The 20,838-nt window shown below is 51.1% G+C and overlaps 1 protein-coding gene and 1 long non-coding RNA gene across 2 annotated transcripts in view; one reads left to right on the top strand and one right to left on the bottom strand.

The window, feature by feature from the left end:
* HS3ST2 (heparan sulfate-glucosamine 3-sulfotransferase 2) overlaps positions 1 to 9,941 on the bottom strand; it is a 101,991-nt gene extending 92,050 nt beyond the window's left edge. Inside the window, exon 1 of the mRNA XM_025855454.2 lies at positions 9,042 to 9,941. Within this exon, the coding sequence (XP_025711239.1) occupies positions 9,042 to 9,532 (491 nt within the window). The 5' untranslated portion in view covers positions 9,533 to 9,941. The remainder of the gene's footprint in view (positions 1 to 9,041) is intronic.
* Positions 9,299 to 20,638, top strand: LOC141371662 (uncharacterized). The gene is made up of 3 exons (XR_012376782.1): positions 9,299 to 9,436; positions 18,698 to 18,890; positions 20,467 to 20,638. It is a non-coding gene; the product is annotated as an uncharacterized lncRNA (long non-coding RNA).
* The last annotated feature ends 200 nt before the right edge of the window (positions 20,639 to 20,838 follow it).

The following is a 20,838-nucleotide window of genomic DNA, read 5'->3' as shown; positions in this document are numbered from 1 at the left end:
GGGGCTGTCGTAGGAAGTGTATGAGGATCAACCCCCAGCACCACTACCATCCTCAGCCCACCACAGGCTTCCTTGACGCCCGTTCTCAGGCCTTGCCACAGTGAAATCCCTCAGCGTATCCTACTATGAACCTTCACACTATACCCAGCGTCCGACACAGACGATGTCTTTGAGTAGGTGACATCTGAGCTGGAACCTACATGACGTGAAGCAGCCAGATCTAGGATACGGCAAAGGCCAAATCCCTAAAGCTGAGGCACTGGCCCCCCAATGCCTCTCTAACCCATGCTGGGTGGGGACCCCTCCTCTGTGATCCCACCATGATCTCACAGTCCCTCTGCTAGTCTCGCTCCTGGACTTGTGTGCCCTTCAGCTCTTTGAAGGAGAGATCCTATTTCCCATCTCTCCTTTTCCAGGGCTTGGCACAGTGCCTGGTACATAGTCGGTAGTCAACAAATGTATGCAGGACTGAAATCAGAAGTGCAATCATGGCATGAATGTATTTAGAAACACCCTTGACCTCCCTTCCACCAACATCAGCCACTCCCTTTGAGAAATCCTCTCTGCCCCCTGAGACCCAAATAACACACTGCCTCCTCCAGGAAGCCTTCCAAACTTCTCCCAATTGGATTTCATCTTCCTTCTGTGCTGCTATAGTTCTGCCTGGATCTCTAAATGGTATCTCTCACCATCTGATTTTCCATGAGAATCTCGTAACCGCATCAAACCATGAGGAGTCCAGTGGCAGGACCCATGTCCTATTTATCTCTAGCTCAATACAGGCTGGATGAAAAAAAAATCAATGACCAATAATGACAGGTAACCCTTGTTGGACACCTTCCACATGCCAGAAATCTGAGCACTTGCGCATGTTATCACTCAACCGACCCTCACAGCAAGCTTGCAGGGTGAGGCGACGTGACCCGTCCTGGTGCGCCGATGGGACTGGGGCACAGAGAAGCGGCCGGCCGGTGGGCGCACACCTGGTAGGTGGTAGGAGTGAGAGCCCAACCCGTTCATTCTGCTTCTAGACCCAAGTTTTTAATCACTGCACCCAAACTGCCTGCCCTGGGGCTCTCTGCCTCCTTACCCCCATTTTGAGGTCATTTTGCCCACACCCTTTGAATCTGGGCTGTTCTCCCCCCTTCCAATGAGATGCTTCCTTTCATCCCGCCCCCCAGGAGCACTGCTCCCCCAAGAGTCATGGCTGCAATGCCCGGAGCATCTCTCTCCACCAGCCTCAGGGAGGATGCGGGACTCCTTCACCCAGCTGTGAGCACCTAGACGGGCGGGGGGCGGGGGCGGGGGTGCTGAGTTCGCAGGAAGCCACCTCTTCATCAGCGCTGAGGGCTATCTGCCCAACTAAAGGCAAGCTCCGGGAGCCCTGCTGTCACCGACACCCTCTAAATTGCTGCTGCTGGATACGGTTCTATCCAGGGACAATAAGTCCCAGGGACAATTTTCCCCTGTGGAGCTCCCTCTATGGAGCTGAGAAGGCCAAAGTATCACCTTGCCCCGCCACTAGGTTGGAGTCTCACATCATGCATCCCAGAGGGAAGGGACTTGGCATCCTGAAAATTGAAGAAGACACCCTGTTTTGCACGAGCCTCAAGATTAAAAAAAAAAAAAGGCTCGAGCCCCATTTCCATAAGTTGCCATAAATTGCCGAGTCCCTAGTGGAAACAACTTTGTCTGACTTTTGCAACATTGATGCCTGCAGGTATGTATGTGACGACCTGCGTAGATCTGATAATCGTGCGGAAGAGTGTGGTTTTTCCACCCATGGGAACAGTGAGGAAACCAATGGCAACTTTGAGAGGGTTGGGTTTTTTTTTTCCCTTTACCTGCTATACCCTTTATTCTGGGAACTCCTATTCTTCTGAAGGCTAGACTCCCTTGTAAATATTGCAAGTCAAAATACTTCTTGAACGCTCTTAATTTGTTTGGAGTTTTCCTTTGGCTTGTCTCTTCCAATCATTAACACATCAAAGGAATCTGAAAGCTAGAAACCTCCCCGGATTTACTTGGGGTGGACTTCCTGCAAATTCTAGCAGCGCTTCCCCAGATGGGATGTCGGCTGGATGGCCCATCTCGGTAATCTGGAGTACTCCACAGACCTACTAAATATCACCAGGTAGTTATGAATTATTTATGAAGTATCACTGAGTACTTCTCACTGTGAGAAAATTTGTTATTTTTTACATTTTGTTTCCACTCCTTCCATTCTCCCACATCAAGGAGAAAGGAAAGGCTCACACTGAAATTAAGATTTCTTTAACTAGCTCTTACTAGTATCCCCTCGTACCATCTTTTAGACAAAGCCACAGCAGGCCACAGGCTTGGAACATTCTAGCCATCTGAGGAAGCAAACTTTAATGGCACTGTTTTGTCTTCAGGCTATTTACTCTTATGATTCCCTTCTAATGGCACATGAGGCTGGTTTTCCATGTAGGGTGGTTTTGAAATCAAGTTGTTTTTTAAAAACATGTATTTGCACTCTCTCTGCCTATCTTGCGTTGGGTTTACAAACACACAGCACATCTCTAGAAGGACACGCAAAAGTGGGGACCTGTGATGACTCTGGGAAGAGGGACCACACAGCAGAGAAACAGGGGTGGGAAGGAGGGGGATAATTTTCACGGGACATCCTTGTGAAGTTTGCATCATGTTTCCAAAATATTCACACTGAAGAAAAAAAATAAGCCCAATTCTTTAAGAAAAAAATCACAATCTGCAAATGTGCTAACCTAAACAAAAATATTAAGAACATAAACAGTAGAGGCCAATGCCAGAGTTTGGCAAATATCGTGAAGGTGGCGCAAGAATGTCCGATGCTTGGAAAACGCACCCCTCGGAAGATGGCAGGGAGCAGCCCCCGGCCTCCACCCCGAGCAGACACCCCAGGTTTCTTCCTCATGGGAGCTGGTGGTCATGGGCACGGAGCCTCTGATTCCAAAGCTTGGGAAGACACCGCCAATGAACTTGCGCCCAGGGAAACCACATGTCGCCCCAGCCCCAGATAACCCGGTCAGCACCCCTGGCCCGGGTGCCTTGGAGAGCATGCCCAGTAATACCCCCTTGCCCCTCCCCCTCTGCCATTATCTTGCTGAGAAAGCCGCCCCCCCCCCCCCCCCCCCCCCCCCGCAAGGGCAGCACTGGGCCAAGAGCCCAGCTGTGTGGCTTGACAGGCAGCAATTACATCTGAAATGCTAAGTTATTTCCACTCACTGGTGGCTTTTACCCACCTCGTCAAGCTGCCCATGGACTACAAAGCACCGCAGCCCCTGAGGAGAACAAAGTGGCAGCAAGGGCTGGCCTAGAGCAGCCTGGCACAGAGCCTGGCACACGGTAGGCATTTGACAAATACACGGATTAACCTGCCCCGGGGTCAGTTCTGGAGGAGAGAGGGAGTCCCGTGGGTTCAGCTCAGCTGCAACCTCTCCCACCCCTCCAGCCTGACTCACCAGCCACCTGCCTGTCTAACTGCCCCCCGCCCCCCACTGCGGGGTCCTCCCAGTCCTCCGGGGGACCCCAACTGACAGAGGGCTGTGTGCTTCCACCCCTCCCCCCTCACTCCATCACTCAGGCATTCAGGGCTGATTCACAGAGGTCTGACCGAAGGGGAGGAGGTCATCCCCAGTCCCACGCGGCAGGTGCATGGGCGCATTAGCAAGCGTGCGGGCGGCCACAGCTGCCGGGCACCGACTCTGCCCTGAGCCCATTAGGGACTCCTGGGATGTGCCTCCAAATATCTGGGCAGTCCAGCAGCCCATGAAGAACGTGCCCGCCATGGCCTCTTGTTACCTCCTTGTGGGAATGGGGCCACACTTTCTCATGTCAGAAGGGATGTTTTCGGGGAGATGGCATCGGTGATGCAGATCTAAAATGGGCGCAGCCCCCTGACCCATCAGAAGAGGCCCCTGCTGGCCAAAGAGACAGCAACCTGGGGCTCCCGCCTGGGCTGGCACTTGCCACCTAGCATCGTGCTCTTTGGGGGGGTCCAGTGGGTCCCCACGGCAGAAGGCACCTCTGAGTGAGAGTTTCCACCCAACATGGAAGCATTACCTCACTGCGTCTAAGACCCCATCAACTGTCAGATACCCTCATTTCAGAGATGTTAAAATGTGGGGGGAAGTGTGCTCCTGGAATCTTTGATAAATGATATTTGCTGATATTTACACATCCAAAACAGCCTTAACAATATGGGGCACCTGAAAAGCACCAAGGTTGTCGGGGTCTTTTCCCCCCTAAACAGCCACACACCAGAGGCCATGGGAAGAGCTCGTCCTAAGGCAAGCTCTCCCACTGTCCCTGGAGGCTCCAGCGGGGAGCGAAGCCAGCTCTTCAGGACACGTCTCTGGGCCCTGACGGTCCTGCCTGCCCATCCTGCATGTTCCTCGGTGCCTGACAACTGGACACATGCAAGAGCTAACTATTATATCCCCAGCGCGCCACCAGGCTGACAGCGAGCATACGAAGGACGGGGGATTTATGGACTCAATGATTCCCTTTAATCAGCATGGATGACATCCTCCTTGCCTGAGGCAGGAAAACTCCTCCGAAGACCTGTGTCTGCACAGACGTTGTAATCATGCATGCAAGGGCACCCGTGTGGGGTGGGCACGCGCATGCATCTGTGCAACACCTCACAGGCACCGAGCAGCCCGTGTCAGGTGTTGCTCAGCTGGTTAAAGACGGTAGAGCCTTCTGCCTTTGGTCTTAGTTCTTTCTAAAGTTTGGCTTTGCTATTAGAACCTCATTTCTTGATTGAGAGGAGCTGGAACCAGTGATAGACTGTATTCTCGGCTTTTGATTCTCTGTCTTAAGACGGTTGCGCCCGGGGCACATGCTGTGTCTTCTCTGCCTTACACCCTCCCCAACACCACCATCAATGCTGAACAAATAAACAACCTGAGATGTGACGTCTAAAGTTTACAGGACAGGCTTATCTATCAAAGTGTCTTCACCAAAGCACAGAGTCAATGATTGTGTCTTAACTCGCTCATGGTGGCATTTCAATTTAGAGAAGGTTCGGCTCCTCCTCACACCCCGCCCTCACCCCCTGGCCATCCCTGAAAACTAGCAAAATCAAGAACACTTCGGATGGAACTCAGCTCCCCCTGAGACTCAAAAAACTACTAAACAATGCACCGTGTATATCTCCTGATGAAAGATGAAGGCCCTGAATAATTCTGCCTCACACCCAACCCTTGCTCCACGAGAGCATCCCACATGTGATCTCAGACTGGGAGCAGCCTCTTCGCATGTTCCGTCTTACTCAAGTTTCACAAGATTGTAAAGCAGGTCAGAGATCAGTTCCATTTTTAAAGGTGAGCAAACGGACACCCAGAAGTGTGAAGCAACTGTTTATCGACGCCAAAGGAAGGAAGCGAGGGAGGGGGGGAGGGAGAGTGGGAGGAAAGCAGAGAGAGAAAGAAGACCGAAAAATAAAAAAGCAAATTAAAGCAGAGCTGGAGCTAGAACTTAAGACCGGGACGCTACCTCGTCTATCATGGAACTACTTTTCTAGCAATTAGTTAATTCCTCAGCCCCATCTGGTAACAGCCACAGGGGTGGAACCCAATAGCTTTAATAGTACTAACAGGACTGACGCCAATCCAGAAGCCTTGGAAGGGATGCGGCAGTAGCCACAGCGGCACGAGTGGTAACGTGGCTGCCCTGTCTTTATACCCCACAGACTGTTCCAGCGCACTTTCCCACACAGGGTTTCATTCATTCTGCAAAACCACCTTCTGCCATGGTCGCTACCGGCCCCATTCCAGGAGGAAGCAGAGACACAGGAGGACCACGGTCGGCCAATCCCACAGCATCTGGACGCCCTCCCTGGTTCCCTCGTCAGCCTGCTGTCGCTTTGCCCACCTGTCCGAGCATCTAGCCGAGCCCACCCTGCAGGCCCAGCTGCCACCTTGGGGAGGAAACCGGGAGAGGGGAACCAGGCCAGACACGCACATTTGGGATGGAACTCAGAAAAACCTCTAAGGGGAGGGATCCCAAAGCAGAGGGCTGGGCTCTCCTAGGGTGGCCCAAACTGGGCTGGTTCCCAGGAGGGGCTTGGGGTCGACACAAGGCGGTCACAGGTTCTGCCTCCTGGTCTCTCTGGCTGTATCACTCTGCCTTCAGGCACCGTGTGTCACCTCTTGACTTACCTCCACAGAAAGCAGGCTCTGCTTTGGGTTGGGAGTGAAGCTGGATTTTTCCATTGTCTCTCTGTACTGGGGCCCCGGGACCCAGGAAGTTGTCCCCGGGGGCTTGGCCATGGGCAGATTATAATGCAACGCATGGCCTGCTACTCTGCCACGCTGAGCTCTGCCTCTGGGAAACACAGTCTGCCGCCATGGGTGCTCTTTGGCCATGTCTACCCGGGGGACACTGGCCCTACGGTGGCAAGCTGTGCAGAGCAGGGGCCAGAGCGCTTGGCTGGAAATATGCGCACACGCACACCCACACCCACACATACACGAGCATGTAGATACTGCATGCCAGTGACTTCTGGCTCATCAACTTGCTTTGTGACCCCATTTCAGATGCTCTCCGTTTTGGGGGCTGCAGTTTTTACATTGTGAAATGACACGGGCCGTGGGCAGAAAGAGGAGCATCCTATCACCTGCTGTCCGAACTCACAGAATTTGGGGATAAAGTGAGAACATGGGTTTTAAAGGATCCCAGGAATCCCTGTCACTTCTACAATTAATGCATATTTCTTAAGCAATAATAAAGGATAAAGCACATGCAGAGAAATGTTCTGGAAAGTCTGGAAACAGCATCCAAATGAGGCAGCATTACCTTACCTAGAAACGGCAAACCACAACCAAACCCCTGGACTCTGAGGGTGTGGGTCTGCAACGAAGAGAAGTGCAAACCACACAGCTCTTTCCTGAGCTCTACACTCCTGGCCCTCCTGGGGAAGCGGTGGGATGGGGCAGTTTGCACCAGAGCTCTGGGCTCATCGTTCTAGAAAGGCAAAGGGTGAGAGGGAGGGTAACTCAGACCCTGGGAAGTGGGGTGGAGGAAAGAAGTGGACCTGTCAGTGTGCTTAATGCTAAATAAAACCTACCAAGACTCAGCTGAGAATTTCAGCAGAATCCAAATGTGCTATTAAAAAAAAAAAAAAAAAGGCACGGCTCCCATCTCTAAGGTTCACAGCTAAGCTGGCTTAGAATCACACATGCCAAGGTTAAAAATAAAAAGCAGCCATCCCTGAATGACATGGGCTCTGGGAAGGAAGCCTGGGGTAAGATGTTTGCTGGTGAACCTGGGAGAGGGAAGTGCAGACACTGGGTGCAGGGTACTGGTGTTTACTGGAGGACACAATATCTAAAAGCCAGATGCTCAGAATTTTGCTATTTTGCACTTAAAAGGCACTTCAAACTGGCAAAGGGTTTCATAATGATCTTCAGATTTTCCATCAAGGGAAGCCTGTTATGCATTAGAGTATGACCACGGCTGACCCACACAGGGTTCTGCTGCTCCACACATTTGCCTCCCTCACCCTGGGGTCTGGCTCTGACGCCGTCCTCACACACCTCGTACACCCAGATGGGATGCCTGTGGGTCACAGCGTGGAAAGCACCAGACCTACCATTCTGTGTCACTCTATTCCATTAAGCCAACATAATGGTGCTGGAACCACCAACAGGCCGCATATCCCCTGCTGGGCTCCAATGGAGACAGAGTGTGTGTCTGCCTCTTAAGGACAGTACATGTCCCATCCCTTGGCCCCACAGCCACGAACACTGCAGGTCAGGCCTATCGGCCCCATTACCCCCCTTGCAAATCCAGGACCCCTTATTATGACCCCAGTGGGGTCCCCCTTCTAATGAAGTTTTCATTTGTCCAATATACTTATGACTTCTACTCTCTAAAGGGTTTATTTTTATAAACATTTTTAAAAATTAGCTCTAGTTACTGTTACTCTAGTCAGCTACCATGTTACTCCTCCCCAGCTCTATGGCTATGGAGACATTTCTAGAAGGTCTTCAAGGAGTCAGGTGAATGATGGGAATTCTGTGACCCACGTGTTCAACACCACCCTGGGGGACGCCCTGACTCAGCCCACATTTGGGCCAGTCCTACACCACAGAACCATACAGGGGTTGGGAGGCAGATGGGCCCTGAACAGGAGAGGTGGTCACCTTCCAGAAGCTTCAGGCTATCCCCAGACACCACCAGCCTGGGTGACTGTCATCCCTGGAAGGGCAACGGAGGAGTGGACAGTCTGGCTGTCCCTAGGATCCAGCCAACCCTTATCTGAGGTGCCCACCGTATCCCAAATTCCACATCCTGGCTGCCGGTTTGGAAGCACCACCCACGGCAGATGTCTTTTTTACACCTTGAAGGCACTTTAGAAAGACCTCGGAAAGCAGATGAGGGAAGGGACGATTTTCCTGCCCATTGTGATGGATGAGAAAATCGAGGCTCGAAGAGTTTCAAGTATTTGCTCAAGCTAAGTGACAGCATGACTCAAATCCAGGGTTCCTTTCCACTGCCCAAGACCACTAACTCAGGGTCAGAGCGACTGGGGGCTCTCAGCTGAGGCACAGCAGCAAAGACCTGGGTGGGGCTGGGAATGACCCTCCAGAAGGGACCTTCCTCATCCCCACGCCTCTCTTGGGCCAGCGCCGAGCCCCGCCGCAAGGGGGCCCTGTTCGGACCTTTCCTGCTCAAGGTCCTTCAGATGTCTGGAAAGATCAGCGAAGGTCAGGAGAGGGCCCCCTTCCCCGGGCACCCTGCTCCACCCCAGAGGCTGGACAAGCTGGCAGCCCACCAGCTCGCCCTGAGGTTGGCTAGAGACCCCCCTTCCCTTCCGGCGCCTCCAGAAACAACTGCCCTTTGCCGTTCGAGGAAGCGTGTGGTCTACACCATCCCTGGGAAGTTCTGGGTAAATCCTGCTGGAGTGCCCCCCTGTGTCAGCCTGAACCCACACAACGAGCCGGATTAAGGGAGAGAGAAGACGCAGGAGAAGGCCCTAAGGATGGACCCGACAGGGAACCCGGCGCGCGGAGTGGGGCGCTCCCTTTTACCTGTACCAGTCCAGCCCGCGACCGTAGTTCCTGTCGAAGAAGTGGGGCTCGGTGCCCAAGGCTCGCACGTCCGGGTGCACGCGGATGAACTCCAGCACGGCCCGCGTGCCCCCCTTCTTCACGCCCACGATGAGGGCTTGGGGCAGCCTCTTGGTGCCCATCTTGGCCGAGCCCGAGTGGTTGGCAGCCGGGAGGCGAGGGGCGGGCGCGGCGGCGGCGGCTGTGGCCGCGCTGGGAGCGCCCGGCGCGCTGGGCGTGGGCCCCGGGGGATCGCAGGGGCGGGACTTCGGAAGAAGTTTCTGGCCGCCCGCGCCGTGGCCGCGGAGGCACCGAGGCGCGCCGAGGAGGCGGCTCTGGCCCAGGTCGTCGCAGCAGCACAGGAGGCTGTAGCACAGGTAAGTGCAGGAGAGCGAGAGCGTGAAGGCGAAGAGCAGCCTGCGCGCCCTCCGCGGCTGAGCTGGCCCCGCGCGGCCCAGGACCCTATAGGCCATGGCTCCATGGGCCCGCGCCGGGGGTCATGGTTTCCGGGGGGCGCCGGCGGCGGAGCTGCTGTGGCCCTGCGGCCGCCTAGAGGGCTGGCGCGGCGCTGCCCCGGCCCCGCGGGTCGGGCGTGGGGGGCGCCGTCTTCCCCGGGCGCTGCGGGCCGGGGCGCGCACCATGCCCGGGGATCCCGGGAGCGGCGGCTTCTCGGGGCACAGGCTGCTGCGCGTCCCACATTTCCCCGTCCCGGGCCCCGGGCGGCGCTCCTCGGGTCTCACATGCGCCGGCTTCGGAGTGCGCCCAGCGCCCGAAGCTCCATTCCCGGTCCTTGGAGCGCGGCGCCCCGAACGCTCGGCGGCGGCGCGGCCCCTCGGGCTGGCGGGCGGACCGGACGGTGGCGCTGGCGCGGGCCCCGCTCGATCTCCTCAAGAAATGCCGAGCCGCGCGCGCTGCCGGCTCTATTTAAGGAGTCGCCTGACGTCAGCCGCGCGGGTCCCCCGAGCCCGCGCCCCGCCCTGGGACCTGGCCCGCCCCCTGCGCCCCCACTCTCCTGCCCCTCCCAGGGACGCGCTACCCCGGACCCTCCCCGCGCCGGCCGCTTCCTGAGGAGCCCCGGCCGGCTTGGGATGGCGAGGCATTTACTCCTCCAGGGGGGCTGGACGCCCCCACCACCCTCAGGGCTGGGAACCCCGGTCCGGGTTGCGCCAACATCCAGACCCGGGCGCAGACGCAAGCACTCTACGCTGATACACGGTCCCGCCACACTGACACACACACACGCAAGCACACACACAGGTACACACGTACCCTGACCAGGACACACCCCCTCACCCCACATGGGCGTGGAAACACCGACAGGAACCCTCCCCTGTCCCCCTCATCCCCATCTCACCAGACACACACACAGCCTGGAATCGGACATCGTGCCGTGTGCGCACACACGCGCGGGACTGGGACACACGCTCTAGACGGGGATGGGTGGAGGAGCCGAGCGTGAGATTCCGTGACTATTCACGGAGCTCTCTAGCCCCCCGCGCGCTGACTCATACCCAGGCGGCTCGCTCTGTCTCACACCCATGAAGCATGCGCTCCCACCCCACTGTCACCCCACCGTTCCCGGGACGTGGCGGAAGAGTGAGCCCCAAAGGCGCGGACTCGGCGGGGGAGAGGGGGGGCGGTCCCTCTCAACGGCCGCCCCCTAGCGGCGGACTGCTCCCCAGGGAGCTGTTTCGGGGTCCCACAGTGTCCCTAAGGTCCAGGATGATGCAGACTTCACCCAGGGGCACGAGGAGGAGGAGAAAGAGGGGAGGACTGATCCAGGAGCAATTCCACTTTGAATGACTCCCAAGTAATAGCTCACAGTGACCATGCCCAGACCAGGCATGTGTGACCTACCCCAGTGCTGCCCTGAGTGACCCACACTAGTGGATCAGAGCAAACCTAAGTCACAGCGCCCAAGAACGCAGCTAGCTAAGTTGTCACCCCACAGCAATGCCAAATCCCTGTGCCCAGGTGTTCACCAAGTGCTACCCCCACAGAATGTCTGAATGACCACCACCCCCTCTACCGTCTCCCCCCACAAACTAAACATTCTTCAGGTAATAACCTGATCAGGCTCTGTGGACCTTAGCCCAAGCCAGGGAATATTAACCAGGCCCATCCTAGAAACCTTAGGCCAATCCTTCTAGCACAGATCATAACTGCCAACTTTGTTTCAAGCCCTCCCCAGGTTAACTCACTTAAAATCAACCACAGCCCATGAGTTTGCTACCATTATCCCCACATCACTTCCCTTCTTCCTTAATTCAAATAGCAGCTAACATTTATTGAGTGGTTGGTGCCAATAAGGTGCATACATGCACTACCTCCTTACTCTTTGGAGATAGGTTACTCATTTATAATTCCTAATTTACAGACAGTGAGATTAGGGCTTAATGAACACATAATCAGTAGTCAACAGGGCTGGGGTTAACCCGACTCCAGGATTCAAGCTCTTAATGACAGTGCTTTACAATTCCCTCTCTTCCTTTGATCATTCCTAACAGCATTCCATGCTAGGCTGCTCTTCCAGGTGTGAACTAACACATCTGTATTACTGCTAAAACCTGACACCTGGGACCCAATGAGGACTTCCAGGTGTAGGTTGAGAAGTTCACCGGGATGCTCAGCTCCCTTCTGTAAACTCGGCCTCCAGCAGTGCCACCCCCAACTCCATTATATTTTTCTTGTAGCTACATCAAGCTGCTGACATCTCAAGCTCATAGCCAAGTTCCATCTCTAAATCTCTTACAACTGCTGCTGATTGAGGCATATTTTACCCCATACTGTGCTGGTACAGTGGGCTTTTTTGGACCCAACATGTAGGTCCTTACACATCTGACCTGATTAAATTTTATCTTGTCTTATCAGCTCACTGCTCCAGTTTTTAACAAACGTCTACTTGAATCTTGAATCACAACGCAGCTTTCAGTTATTCAAAAAGAAAACGTAGAAAGGTTGAATCCTGGCAGCCTGATCCTTGATTCTAGGTGTACCTTGGGCAAGGGTTGACCTTTATGAGCCTTGGTTTTCTCAGCTGTAAAACGGGGAGTTAGGATTAACTAGGAAAACCCCCTGGGGTTCCATTATTCAAGGCATGAACCACTCTGTTGGCATTATGTCATCTCCGTGTGTTTGATTACAATTTAATTAATTCTTCTCACGTTTTTAATAATAATGTCAAAACAAATATGTTGGAAAGAGCTCTAAGATAGACCTTCGACAGTTTTTCACATTTGAACCTGTTATTTCTGCACTTCACTGTTAGAGTTACAAGGTTAAATGTGGATTAATCCACTCTGACAAGAAATCTTTTCTTGCAAAAAAAAAAAATGAGTGTAGTTATTTCTCCTCATTCTCTACTTGGCTCAATTTAAAAATTATTTTTATCTTTGAATTCATAAGCTGTGAAATGCCTGGGTATTCCAGCCCATCAGAGCCAGGCAGATTTGCCTCTTCAATTTTCCAACCAGAGTAGTGACCGTGATTTGGATAGAGTTTTTCAGGAGTGAGACAGCGGACATGCCTGCTCATCATCCCTCACCCCTCTCTTTTTTCTAGAAGTACCATGATTCTCCTTTGAGAGCATCAGGGAGGATTATGCACGGACTAGGGCTGGAATCCTTCAGAAATCAGACACAGTACTAAGATCCAGCTACTTCTCTCCATCTACTCTGTTCCTCTTTGGACCTTATTTTCTTCTCACGCCTCTCTGCCTTTTTACCCCCTTTATTTATAAACCAGGAAGGGCTACTGAGTTGCAAGCAACAGAAGGTGATTTTGGCTAATAGAAGCAAAAAGAGGGATTTGGAATGGCTCACACAGGAAAAGAACTTAGCAGTTGCTCACGGAATGAAGAAGGTGGGGAAACTGGGCACATAAACAGAATAGCAACCACAGGATACAGATCCTTCTCTTGCCTTCCTTCGAGCCTCCGTTTGCTCTTCCGCATCAGCATTCTCTGGAATCTTCCCTTCCACTTTTACGCCCTGCATTTTGTAAAATGTGAGAAAATGTTCCAAAGAGGTGGGTCCTAAGAGGCAAAGGACTGTGAAATGGACTCACAGGGTCTTGAGGGGTCGTGTGAGATGCAGAGTTCACATCTGAGCCGGAGGGTGTGCATGAATATTATACCTTTAGGAACAGACTGGGAGTGAGGATGAGAGAAGGTTTTCCATGTGCCTCACGCTCTGGCTAAAGTCAGAGGGTGAAAGTTTGAGGGACCAGATGCTGCCTATAGAAGGGAACAAATCTGGAAGGCCAGGAACCATGGTTGATTTTAAGTACTTTGTAAGATTCCAAACTTTCTGTCGTTTCCATGTTGGTTTACTTGTGCTGTTGGCAGTATTCTTCATCATCATCATAGACATGCTGTATTGACCACCAGGCCCTGGGCTAAGCATTTAGGTGCAGTACCTACTTTAATCCTCGCAATAAACCAATAAGATAGGGCTTATTAGTATCCCTATCTTATAAATATGGAAGCCATCTCAAGGAGGTTGATTTTTCCATGTTCTCCTAGATGCTGCAGGCTGGAGAAGGGGGAAACCAGTGCAAAATAAATAAATAAATAAAGCATGAATGGGGCACCTGGGTGACTCAGTCAGTTAAGTGTCTGACTCTTGATTCTGGCTCTGATCATGATCTCTGGGTCATGAGATCCAGCCCCCAGCCCCGAGTCCGGCTCCGTGCTCAGGAGGAGCCTGCTTGAGAGTCCCTCTGTCCCTCTCCCTCTGCCCCCCCCCCCCCCCGGCCTCTCTAAAATCAATCAACCAAACTTAAAAAAAAAAAAAAAGCCAGAATGGGAGGCTGATGATCAGCTTCACCCATAGCCTTCCCTTGAGTCAGAACTGTTTCGTGCCCCACCTCCCATCCTGCATTACGTAACCCACACAATCTTCGGCTCACCTTATCTTTCCACCTTGCCTTCTTAATGTGACTATAAACCCCTTGGGGGCCAGGGACTAAATAGCTAGTTCCAGATCAGCCTGGTACTTAGAATCTGGGCTGCATATTCATGTTGGGACTCCCTTGGATTCCTGATCTCCTTTCTCCTTCTTGATGGACCACGGAGCACTATTACCCTGTTAGGTCTTCCAAGAAAGAACTAATATTTCATTTCAAAATTTATCCAAAGTGGATTATTTGTAATGTCTGGGAAGATAGTAACCTTGTACAATAATGTGGTAGAGCTGACCCAGAAGTACCTGGTGATACTCCCTCTCATCTCCTTGTCTTTAACCAAATGGAAGCAGATGAGAATGTCACCATTGGTGACCCCCCAGTTTATCCACTGCTGAAATGCAGATCTTAGTGGTATAAGAAGAGTACCTAGCTACAGAGAACAACTTAGGGAGATATATTTGTTGGCTTGCATTGAGTTTTCTGTTTCCCTCAACATTATTACTCTATAGTAATATCCTGAATGTAGGACAAATGAAAATCCTGAGAAGCAAAAAGAAAAAAGTCGGGCACCTGGGTGGCTCAGATGGTTAAGCGTCTGCCTTCGGCTCAGGTCATGATCCCAGGGTCCTGGGATCGAGTCCCGCATCGGGCTCCCTGCTAGGCGGGGAGCCTGCTTCTCCCTCTGCCTCTCTCTCTCTCTCTCTCTCTCTCTCTCTCTGACTCTCATGAATAAATAAATAAAACATTAAAAAAAAAAGTCCCCCAAATAACAAGACTCAGAAATAACTATCACTTAATGTTTTTTACATCCTTCCAATTATACATGTGTTTGTTAGTTTATGGGTCAGCCATATCTATTGTTTTGTAAAATGCTTTTATACTTGACAATATGGTGAATCTATTTTATATCATTAAATACAGACCTATGTAGGTCTAGTACTTTCAGAAAGAGAAAATATCTCGCTTGCTTTTCTAAGAATGGGGTAAGCTTGCAGCTACCATGAATGGAGAGAACCTAACACGCTTGTGAACTCATTCAACATGTAAGTAAGCAGAGTGAAAGGGAAAGACTTGAGTCCCAGTAATAGTGTTTGACTCCCTGGATCCAGCTTTGCCTGAAGCTGTCTCTTCAAGAGACAGTAAAGCATAGTGGTTAGGAGTGCAGTGTCTGGAAACAGGCTGCCTGAGTTCAAATCCTGGCTCTGCTAGTGAGATTAAACAAGATTATAAATGTAATACACTCAGAACAGAGCCTGGCTAACAGTAAGCCCTCAGTAAACATTAGCCATTATTATACTGCACACTTTTCAGTTATATCATCCATAAATTCTTTTTACTTATTTTGATTGACAGAGATATGTATTTTTCAACTAGATCTTTATCTTTCAACCTATTTAAAAATTTTTATCGACAATAAAATAAAGTCAACCTGTGTTCTCAGTAATCACCTAAGATCCCTCCTGCTTTGGATCCAACTTATCTTCCTGATACTTTAAATGCTTCTAGGGAAGTAACCACATATCCATTCTGGACCTAGTTCATGGCAAGTGTTCAGTAAATGCTTGTTTGAGAAATAGCTAATATCCCCAAAGACCCCTCTACCTGGAGGACAACAATTTCAGCATGAGGACATGGAATAACTTATCTTAAAGGACCGGATTTTCTATTCATTGATCACCCCCCTCACGCCCCCTCTGCACAGATAAACATGATATATAGTCCCTTTTTGCTTATGCCATCTACCCCCTTGATCCTCTCTCACTGTGCTTTATTTTCTGGTTAAAATCAACGTTCTGCCCACTCAGTGCCCAGTGCCTACACCCACACAGCTGAACACGGCAAATGCACAAGCATGATGACTAGTCGCACTTAAAATTCATCATTTCTAATCTCAAGTGGACCCTTCACATTTCCTGGCAATCATGCTACATTTCCCTTGTCCATTCATTCTCGGTTCTCCTATGTAATTATTTGGTTCCTTCTCCCATCTTCAGTCCTCAAGCAGCTCCTCCCAATCCTGATCATCTGATGGCCTTGCTTCCTCCAGACTTCACTGGCTAATAGAAGCAACTGGAAGAGAGCTCTTACTGCCACCTCTACCCACCTGCCTGTAGCTACGTTCATATACTTTATTTTCTCTCTCTTGAACGGGAGTTCGTGGTCTATGTTCTTGATCAGGCCAGCCCCTCCATCTGTGTACTCTATCCAGTCTGTTTCCGTCTACTCAAGGACATGACTCCAGGAAGCCTTCCCTTTTTCTCCCTCGTTACCAGTGTCCCCTCTCCACTGGGTCCTTCCCATCAGCGTATCCATAAACTGATATCTCTCCCATCTCCAAAAGAAAAGAGGCAAGCCACCCTGTCTTGACCTCATCTCTCTCTCCAACTGGAGCACCATTTTCATCCTTCTCTATATAGCTCAGCTCCTCAAGGGTGAGCTCTACTCACTGCTTCCCATCTGTCTCCATCCCCTCACCCTAAGCCCATCCCAGTCAGGCGTATGCTCCCACCTCCCCTCTGAAGCTGTTCTTCTGGAGGTCACCAGTGCCATCCATTGTGCGAAACCCAAGCCAACTCTTCATCTTAGTGGGACTTGACCTAGGCACAGCCCGTGGCACAGCCGACCCTCTTTTCTTCCCGAAACTCTTTGTTCACCAGGATTGGAAGATGCCACATCCTCCTGGTGTTTTTCTCACTTTTCTGCTCCTGAGTTTCCTTTGATGGCCTATTTTTACCTCCCTGACCTCTCACTTGGAGTACCCCAGGGATTGGTCCTTGAAAATTATCTCTTTCCTGTCAACACCCCCTCCCTTAGTGACACCAGAGGTCTCCTGTGTGTATCCCTTCATATACTACTGCATCTCAACTTTGTAGCTCCTTTCCCTGGAATATCTACTGAGACATGTCTGCCTGGATGGCTAACAGGCATCTCCACCTAAATATGTTGCAAACCAAACTCTTACTAGTTCCCTAAAACCTGCTGTCATTGTAATTTTGGTCATCGAAGTAAACGGCATTTCTCATCTTCCATTTGCTCAAGCCAAGAATAATCTAGAGTTAGGGGCGCCTGGTGGCTCAGTCAATTAAGCATCTGCCTCTGGCTCAGGGTCCTGGGATTGAGCCCCACATCGGGCTCCCTGCTCAGCAAGGAGTCTGCTTCTCCCTCTCCCCTTCCCCTTGCTGTGCTCTCTCTCTCTCTCTCTCTCTCAAATAAATTTCAAAAAAATCTTCAGGGGCACCTGGGTGGCTCAGTTGGTTAAGCATCTGCCTTCGGCTCAAGTCATAATCCCAGGGTCCGGTCCTGGGATTGAGCCCCCGCATTGGGCTCCTTGCTCAGCAGGGAGCCTGCTTCTCCCTCTCCCTCTGCCCCTCCCCCTGCTTGTGCACTCTCTCTCTCTGTCAAATAAATAAAATCTAAATATATAAATAAAAATCTTTAAAGAAAAAGAATAATCTGGAGTTGGCCTTGACTTCTCTGTCATACCCCACATCTGATCTGTGAGCAAATCCTGTTGTTCCTCCCCACCCAGAATATATACTGAATTTGACTGCCTCTCACCACCTCCACTGCTAATATCCTAGCAGGCTTCAAATTTGTTCGAGTAGCTTGGAGTGCACTTTCCTGTGGCCTCAGCATCACAGAACTCATGGGTATAGCAGACCCTCCACCTCTTAGACACCTTTGGGGTCCAGAGAATCCTGCAGTAGGGGAGTGTGACCGCCTGGCTTGCTGCTAGGTGGGTGTGGCTGTGGTCCCTGAGGCTTTAGACAGTTCCAGATGCTCCAGAATGCACAGTGATGTAGCAGTCGTGGGCTCTGCTAACATTTTCCCTTTTGCTTCCCCAGCCTGGGTGGGGGCGGCTCCTGAACTTACTCATTTCGCAGTAACTCCATCCTTCCCTTTTGGTGCCATCTACCCTTCCAGTACTTTTAGAACCAATCTCCTGTATTAAATCATTTCTGTTTGATATACCTAGAGTGTTTCCCTTTTCCTGACCAGACACTGATCGATCTAGCCCCCACCCAGTCTTCCTAAGATCTTCTCAGCAGTGAGAGGGATCCTTCTGTTGAAAGTCCTCTGTGGCTTCTCAGCTCATCCAGAGGGAGGATCCACCCCGGGGACTAAAGCATTGTCAACCTGATAAGAATTGTTGGGAGACAGTAAACCCAAAATAAAACTGTCAGCTGCCCAGATCGCTCCCCTCCACCCCGCCCCCCTACCTCCCCACTATTCTCAAGCAATGAGGAGTCTCAGAATTGACCTCATTTCAAAATGAGAATCAGAAGACACTGCAGGGGACTCAGGAATAAATACTCCGTAGGAGGGTGATTTGAACCTCTCCCCTTGGTTCATACCAGCACACCTCTCCTTTTCTGCACTCTGTGAGATTTCCATGCCTGGAGCTCACCTGAGTCACGTTTTCTATAGAACAAGTGACTGGAGAGTGGGCAGCACGCATTCCCAGTGGTGTGCATGGCAGGCAATACCTAGGGGGGGCCGGCTGCTCAGCTTGGCACCTCTCCCCCGCTTCCCGCAGCACCCGATGCATCCGAGTACTGAGCTTTTGGTGATCCTCTCGGGCAGTCGTTCCTGTTTCTAGTGTTTGGTTCGACTTTCTCGGCTCTGCCATGCCAGGTAGTGCTTCTGGTGTTTTATCGTAATTTCTCATTAGCTGTCATGTCCTCTCACTTTCTTTGTCCTTGTAGATTAATACCTTTATTTCATTCTTTTAGATGCAGTGGCATTGTAAGCAATACAATCTGTGTGACAGAGGGCTTCTGAAAGAACCGTGAACTTCTCCAACACAAAGCACTCAGGTGGTGGCTCTCGAGCTAATCTGTGTGTGCCAGAGAGCCTGCCCCTCCCAGTCTGAGTCTTCAGCTCTGACAGCTCTCACATGTGGACCCTGCAGGCAGCAAGCTGCAGGCAAGTAGACAGTTTGAGAAGGTCAGCTGGTGGGTAGGTGGGAAACCTAATTAATTCGTACCATTCAGGTAGCACACGAGTCATTCTTTTTGGATGAAAGTAGGATGGCAGAGCCAAAGATGACGGGCCCTTTGACCATCCCCCAGCAATTTTCCTTCTCTCCCCGAAAGTTCCTAACATTGGCACAGCTTACGTAGTCTACTTTTAGTCTTTCTTCTGTGCTTTGTGTCTAGAAAACTAGGAAAACCCGGCTGAGTTTATTAGGGGTTTGGGGCGGAAAGTACATAGATGATGAGGGTACTGTGCACCTTGCTTTTTTCGCTCAACGTGGTAATGCCTGTAGATTTAACTCGACCTCTGCCAAGTATTTCATCAAACATATGATGCCTCAGGTTGTTTACAATTTATATTGTTTACATATCATGGGTGATTTAGTCATTTCCCTGTTAATAGCATTTACCTTTGTATCCATTGTGATTATAAACGTGGCTGCCTATGACTGAGAAGCCCAAAGCAGCAGCAGTTTGAATAGGATATTCATTTGTCTCATTTAAAGGAAGTCCAGGAGCGACTGGGTGGCTCAGTCAGTTCAGCAGCTGCCTTCGGCTCAGGTCATGATCTCAGGGTCCTGAGATCAAGCCCCGCATAGGGCTCCCTGCCCAGCGGGGAGTCTGCTTCTCCCCCTCCCTCTGCTGGTCCCCTGCTTGTGTGCGCTTTCTCTCTCTCTCTCTGTCAAATAAATAAATAAAATCTTAAAAAAAACAAAGGAAGTCCAGAAGGAGGTGGTCTGGGTCAACATGGTGGCTCTGTGGAGTTACCAGGCACCTGAGCTTCTAGCTCTGGGTATGTGTCCCCCCCTTCTTGTGGTTGAAGTTGGGCGCTGCGGTCTCCATAAGCACCACCTCCATCCCAGGGACTGCATGGAGGAAGGGGAAGAGGGTGTTCATCCCCCCCTCCCGAGATTTCCCAACAGTCCCACGCGAATGTGTGCTCACTTCTCATTGGCTGGAATTCAATCACATGGCCGCCCCTGGCTGCAAGGAAAGCTGGGACAGGCGCTCTCGTTCTGGATGGGTGGGAATGTGAATAGGTTCTGTTGGTTTGAATAGACTCTGGGCCCAGAGCTGGAAGGGGGTCTGGGAGTTCATTTCTGGCATTGACTCTTAACTCTTCAGTTGTTGATCACAGGACAGTATTGGGGGGGAGGGGAGAAGGTTCAAGTGGCCTGGGCAGTGGGAGTCAAGGGCCTTTGCAGGACTTGAGGTGGGAGCTGTCTACCAACTTGAAAGGGAAGTAGTTCAGTACTGAACTACTTCCCCCAAGCAATTGGTAGAGCCTGGCTTATACCTGCTCGTACCGTGTGCACATGCTGCTGTTTTTCCGAGTAAGTTCTCTAGGTCATAGGGTGTGTGTTTTAAATTTTGATAGATCCTCCCAAACTGGCTCTGCTGATCTTACCCTCCCAGCAATTCGCCCCCCCCCCCCGCAACCTCATCAACTCTACATATTAAGAGATTATATTTTTGTAAGCACATGTCTGAAATCAATGACTGAATAGTCCTCTCTTCTCTTGCAGATATAAAATACTATGTTTCCTTGGGCACCTGGGTGGCTCAGTTGGTTGAGTGTGCGACTCTTGATTTTGGCTCAGGGTCATGAGATCAAACTCTGCAACCAGCTCTGGGCTCAACGAGGACTCTGCTGGAGATTATCTCCCTCTCCCCCTGCTCGCACATGTGCACTCTCTCTCAAATAAATAAAATCTTTTTAAAAAATACTATGTTTCCCATGAGTGGACTCTCTCTTTGGTTCCATAGGTCTATTTGACAATATTTGCAAACAATAGTGTCTTAATATGCATTAATTTTGTAATAATCTTATTAAGAGTTTCTAAAATACTATTCAAGCAAGAATCAAAGAATAGACAGAATGCTTTTGAAAATAAAAA

This window comes from Callorhinus ursinus, unplaced genomic scaffold (assembly GCF_003265705.2).
Source record: "Callorhinus ursinus isolate GAN/ISIS: 27379988/994484 unplaced genomic scaffold, GSC_fseal_2.0 scaffold85, whole genome shotgun sequence".
Lineage (NCBI taxonomy): Eukaryota > Metazoa > Chordata > Mammalia > Carnivora > Otariidae > Callorhinus > Callorhinus ursinus.
The sequence above is the reverse complement of the archived record's forward strand: the minus strand, read 5'-3'. Positions and strand labels throughout refer to the sequence as shown.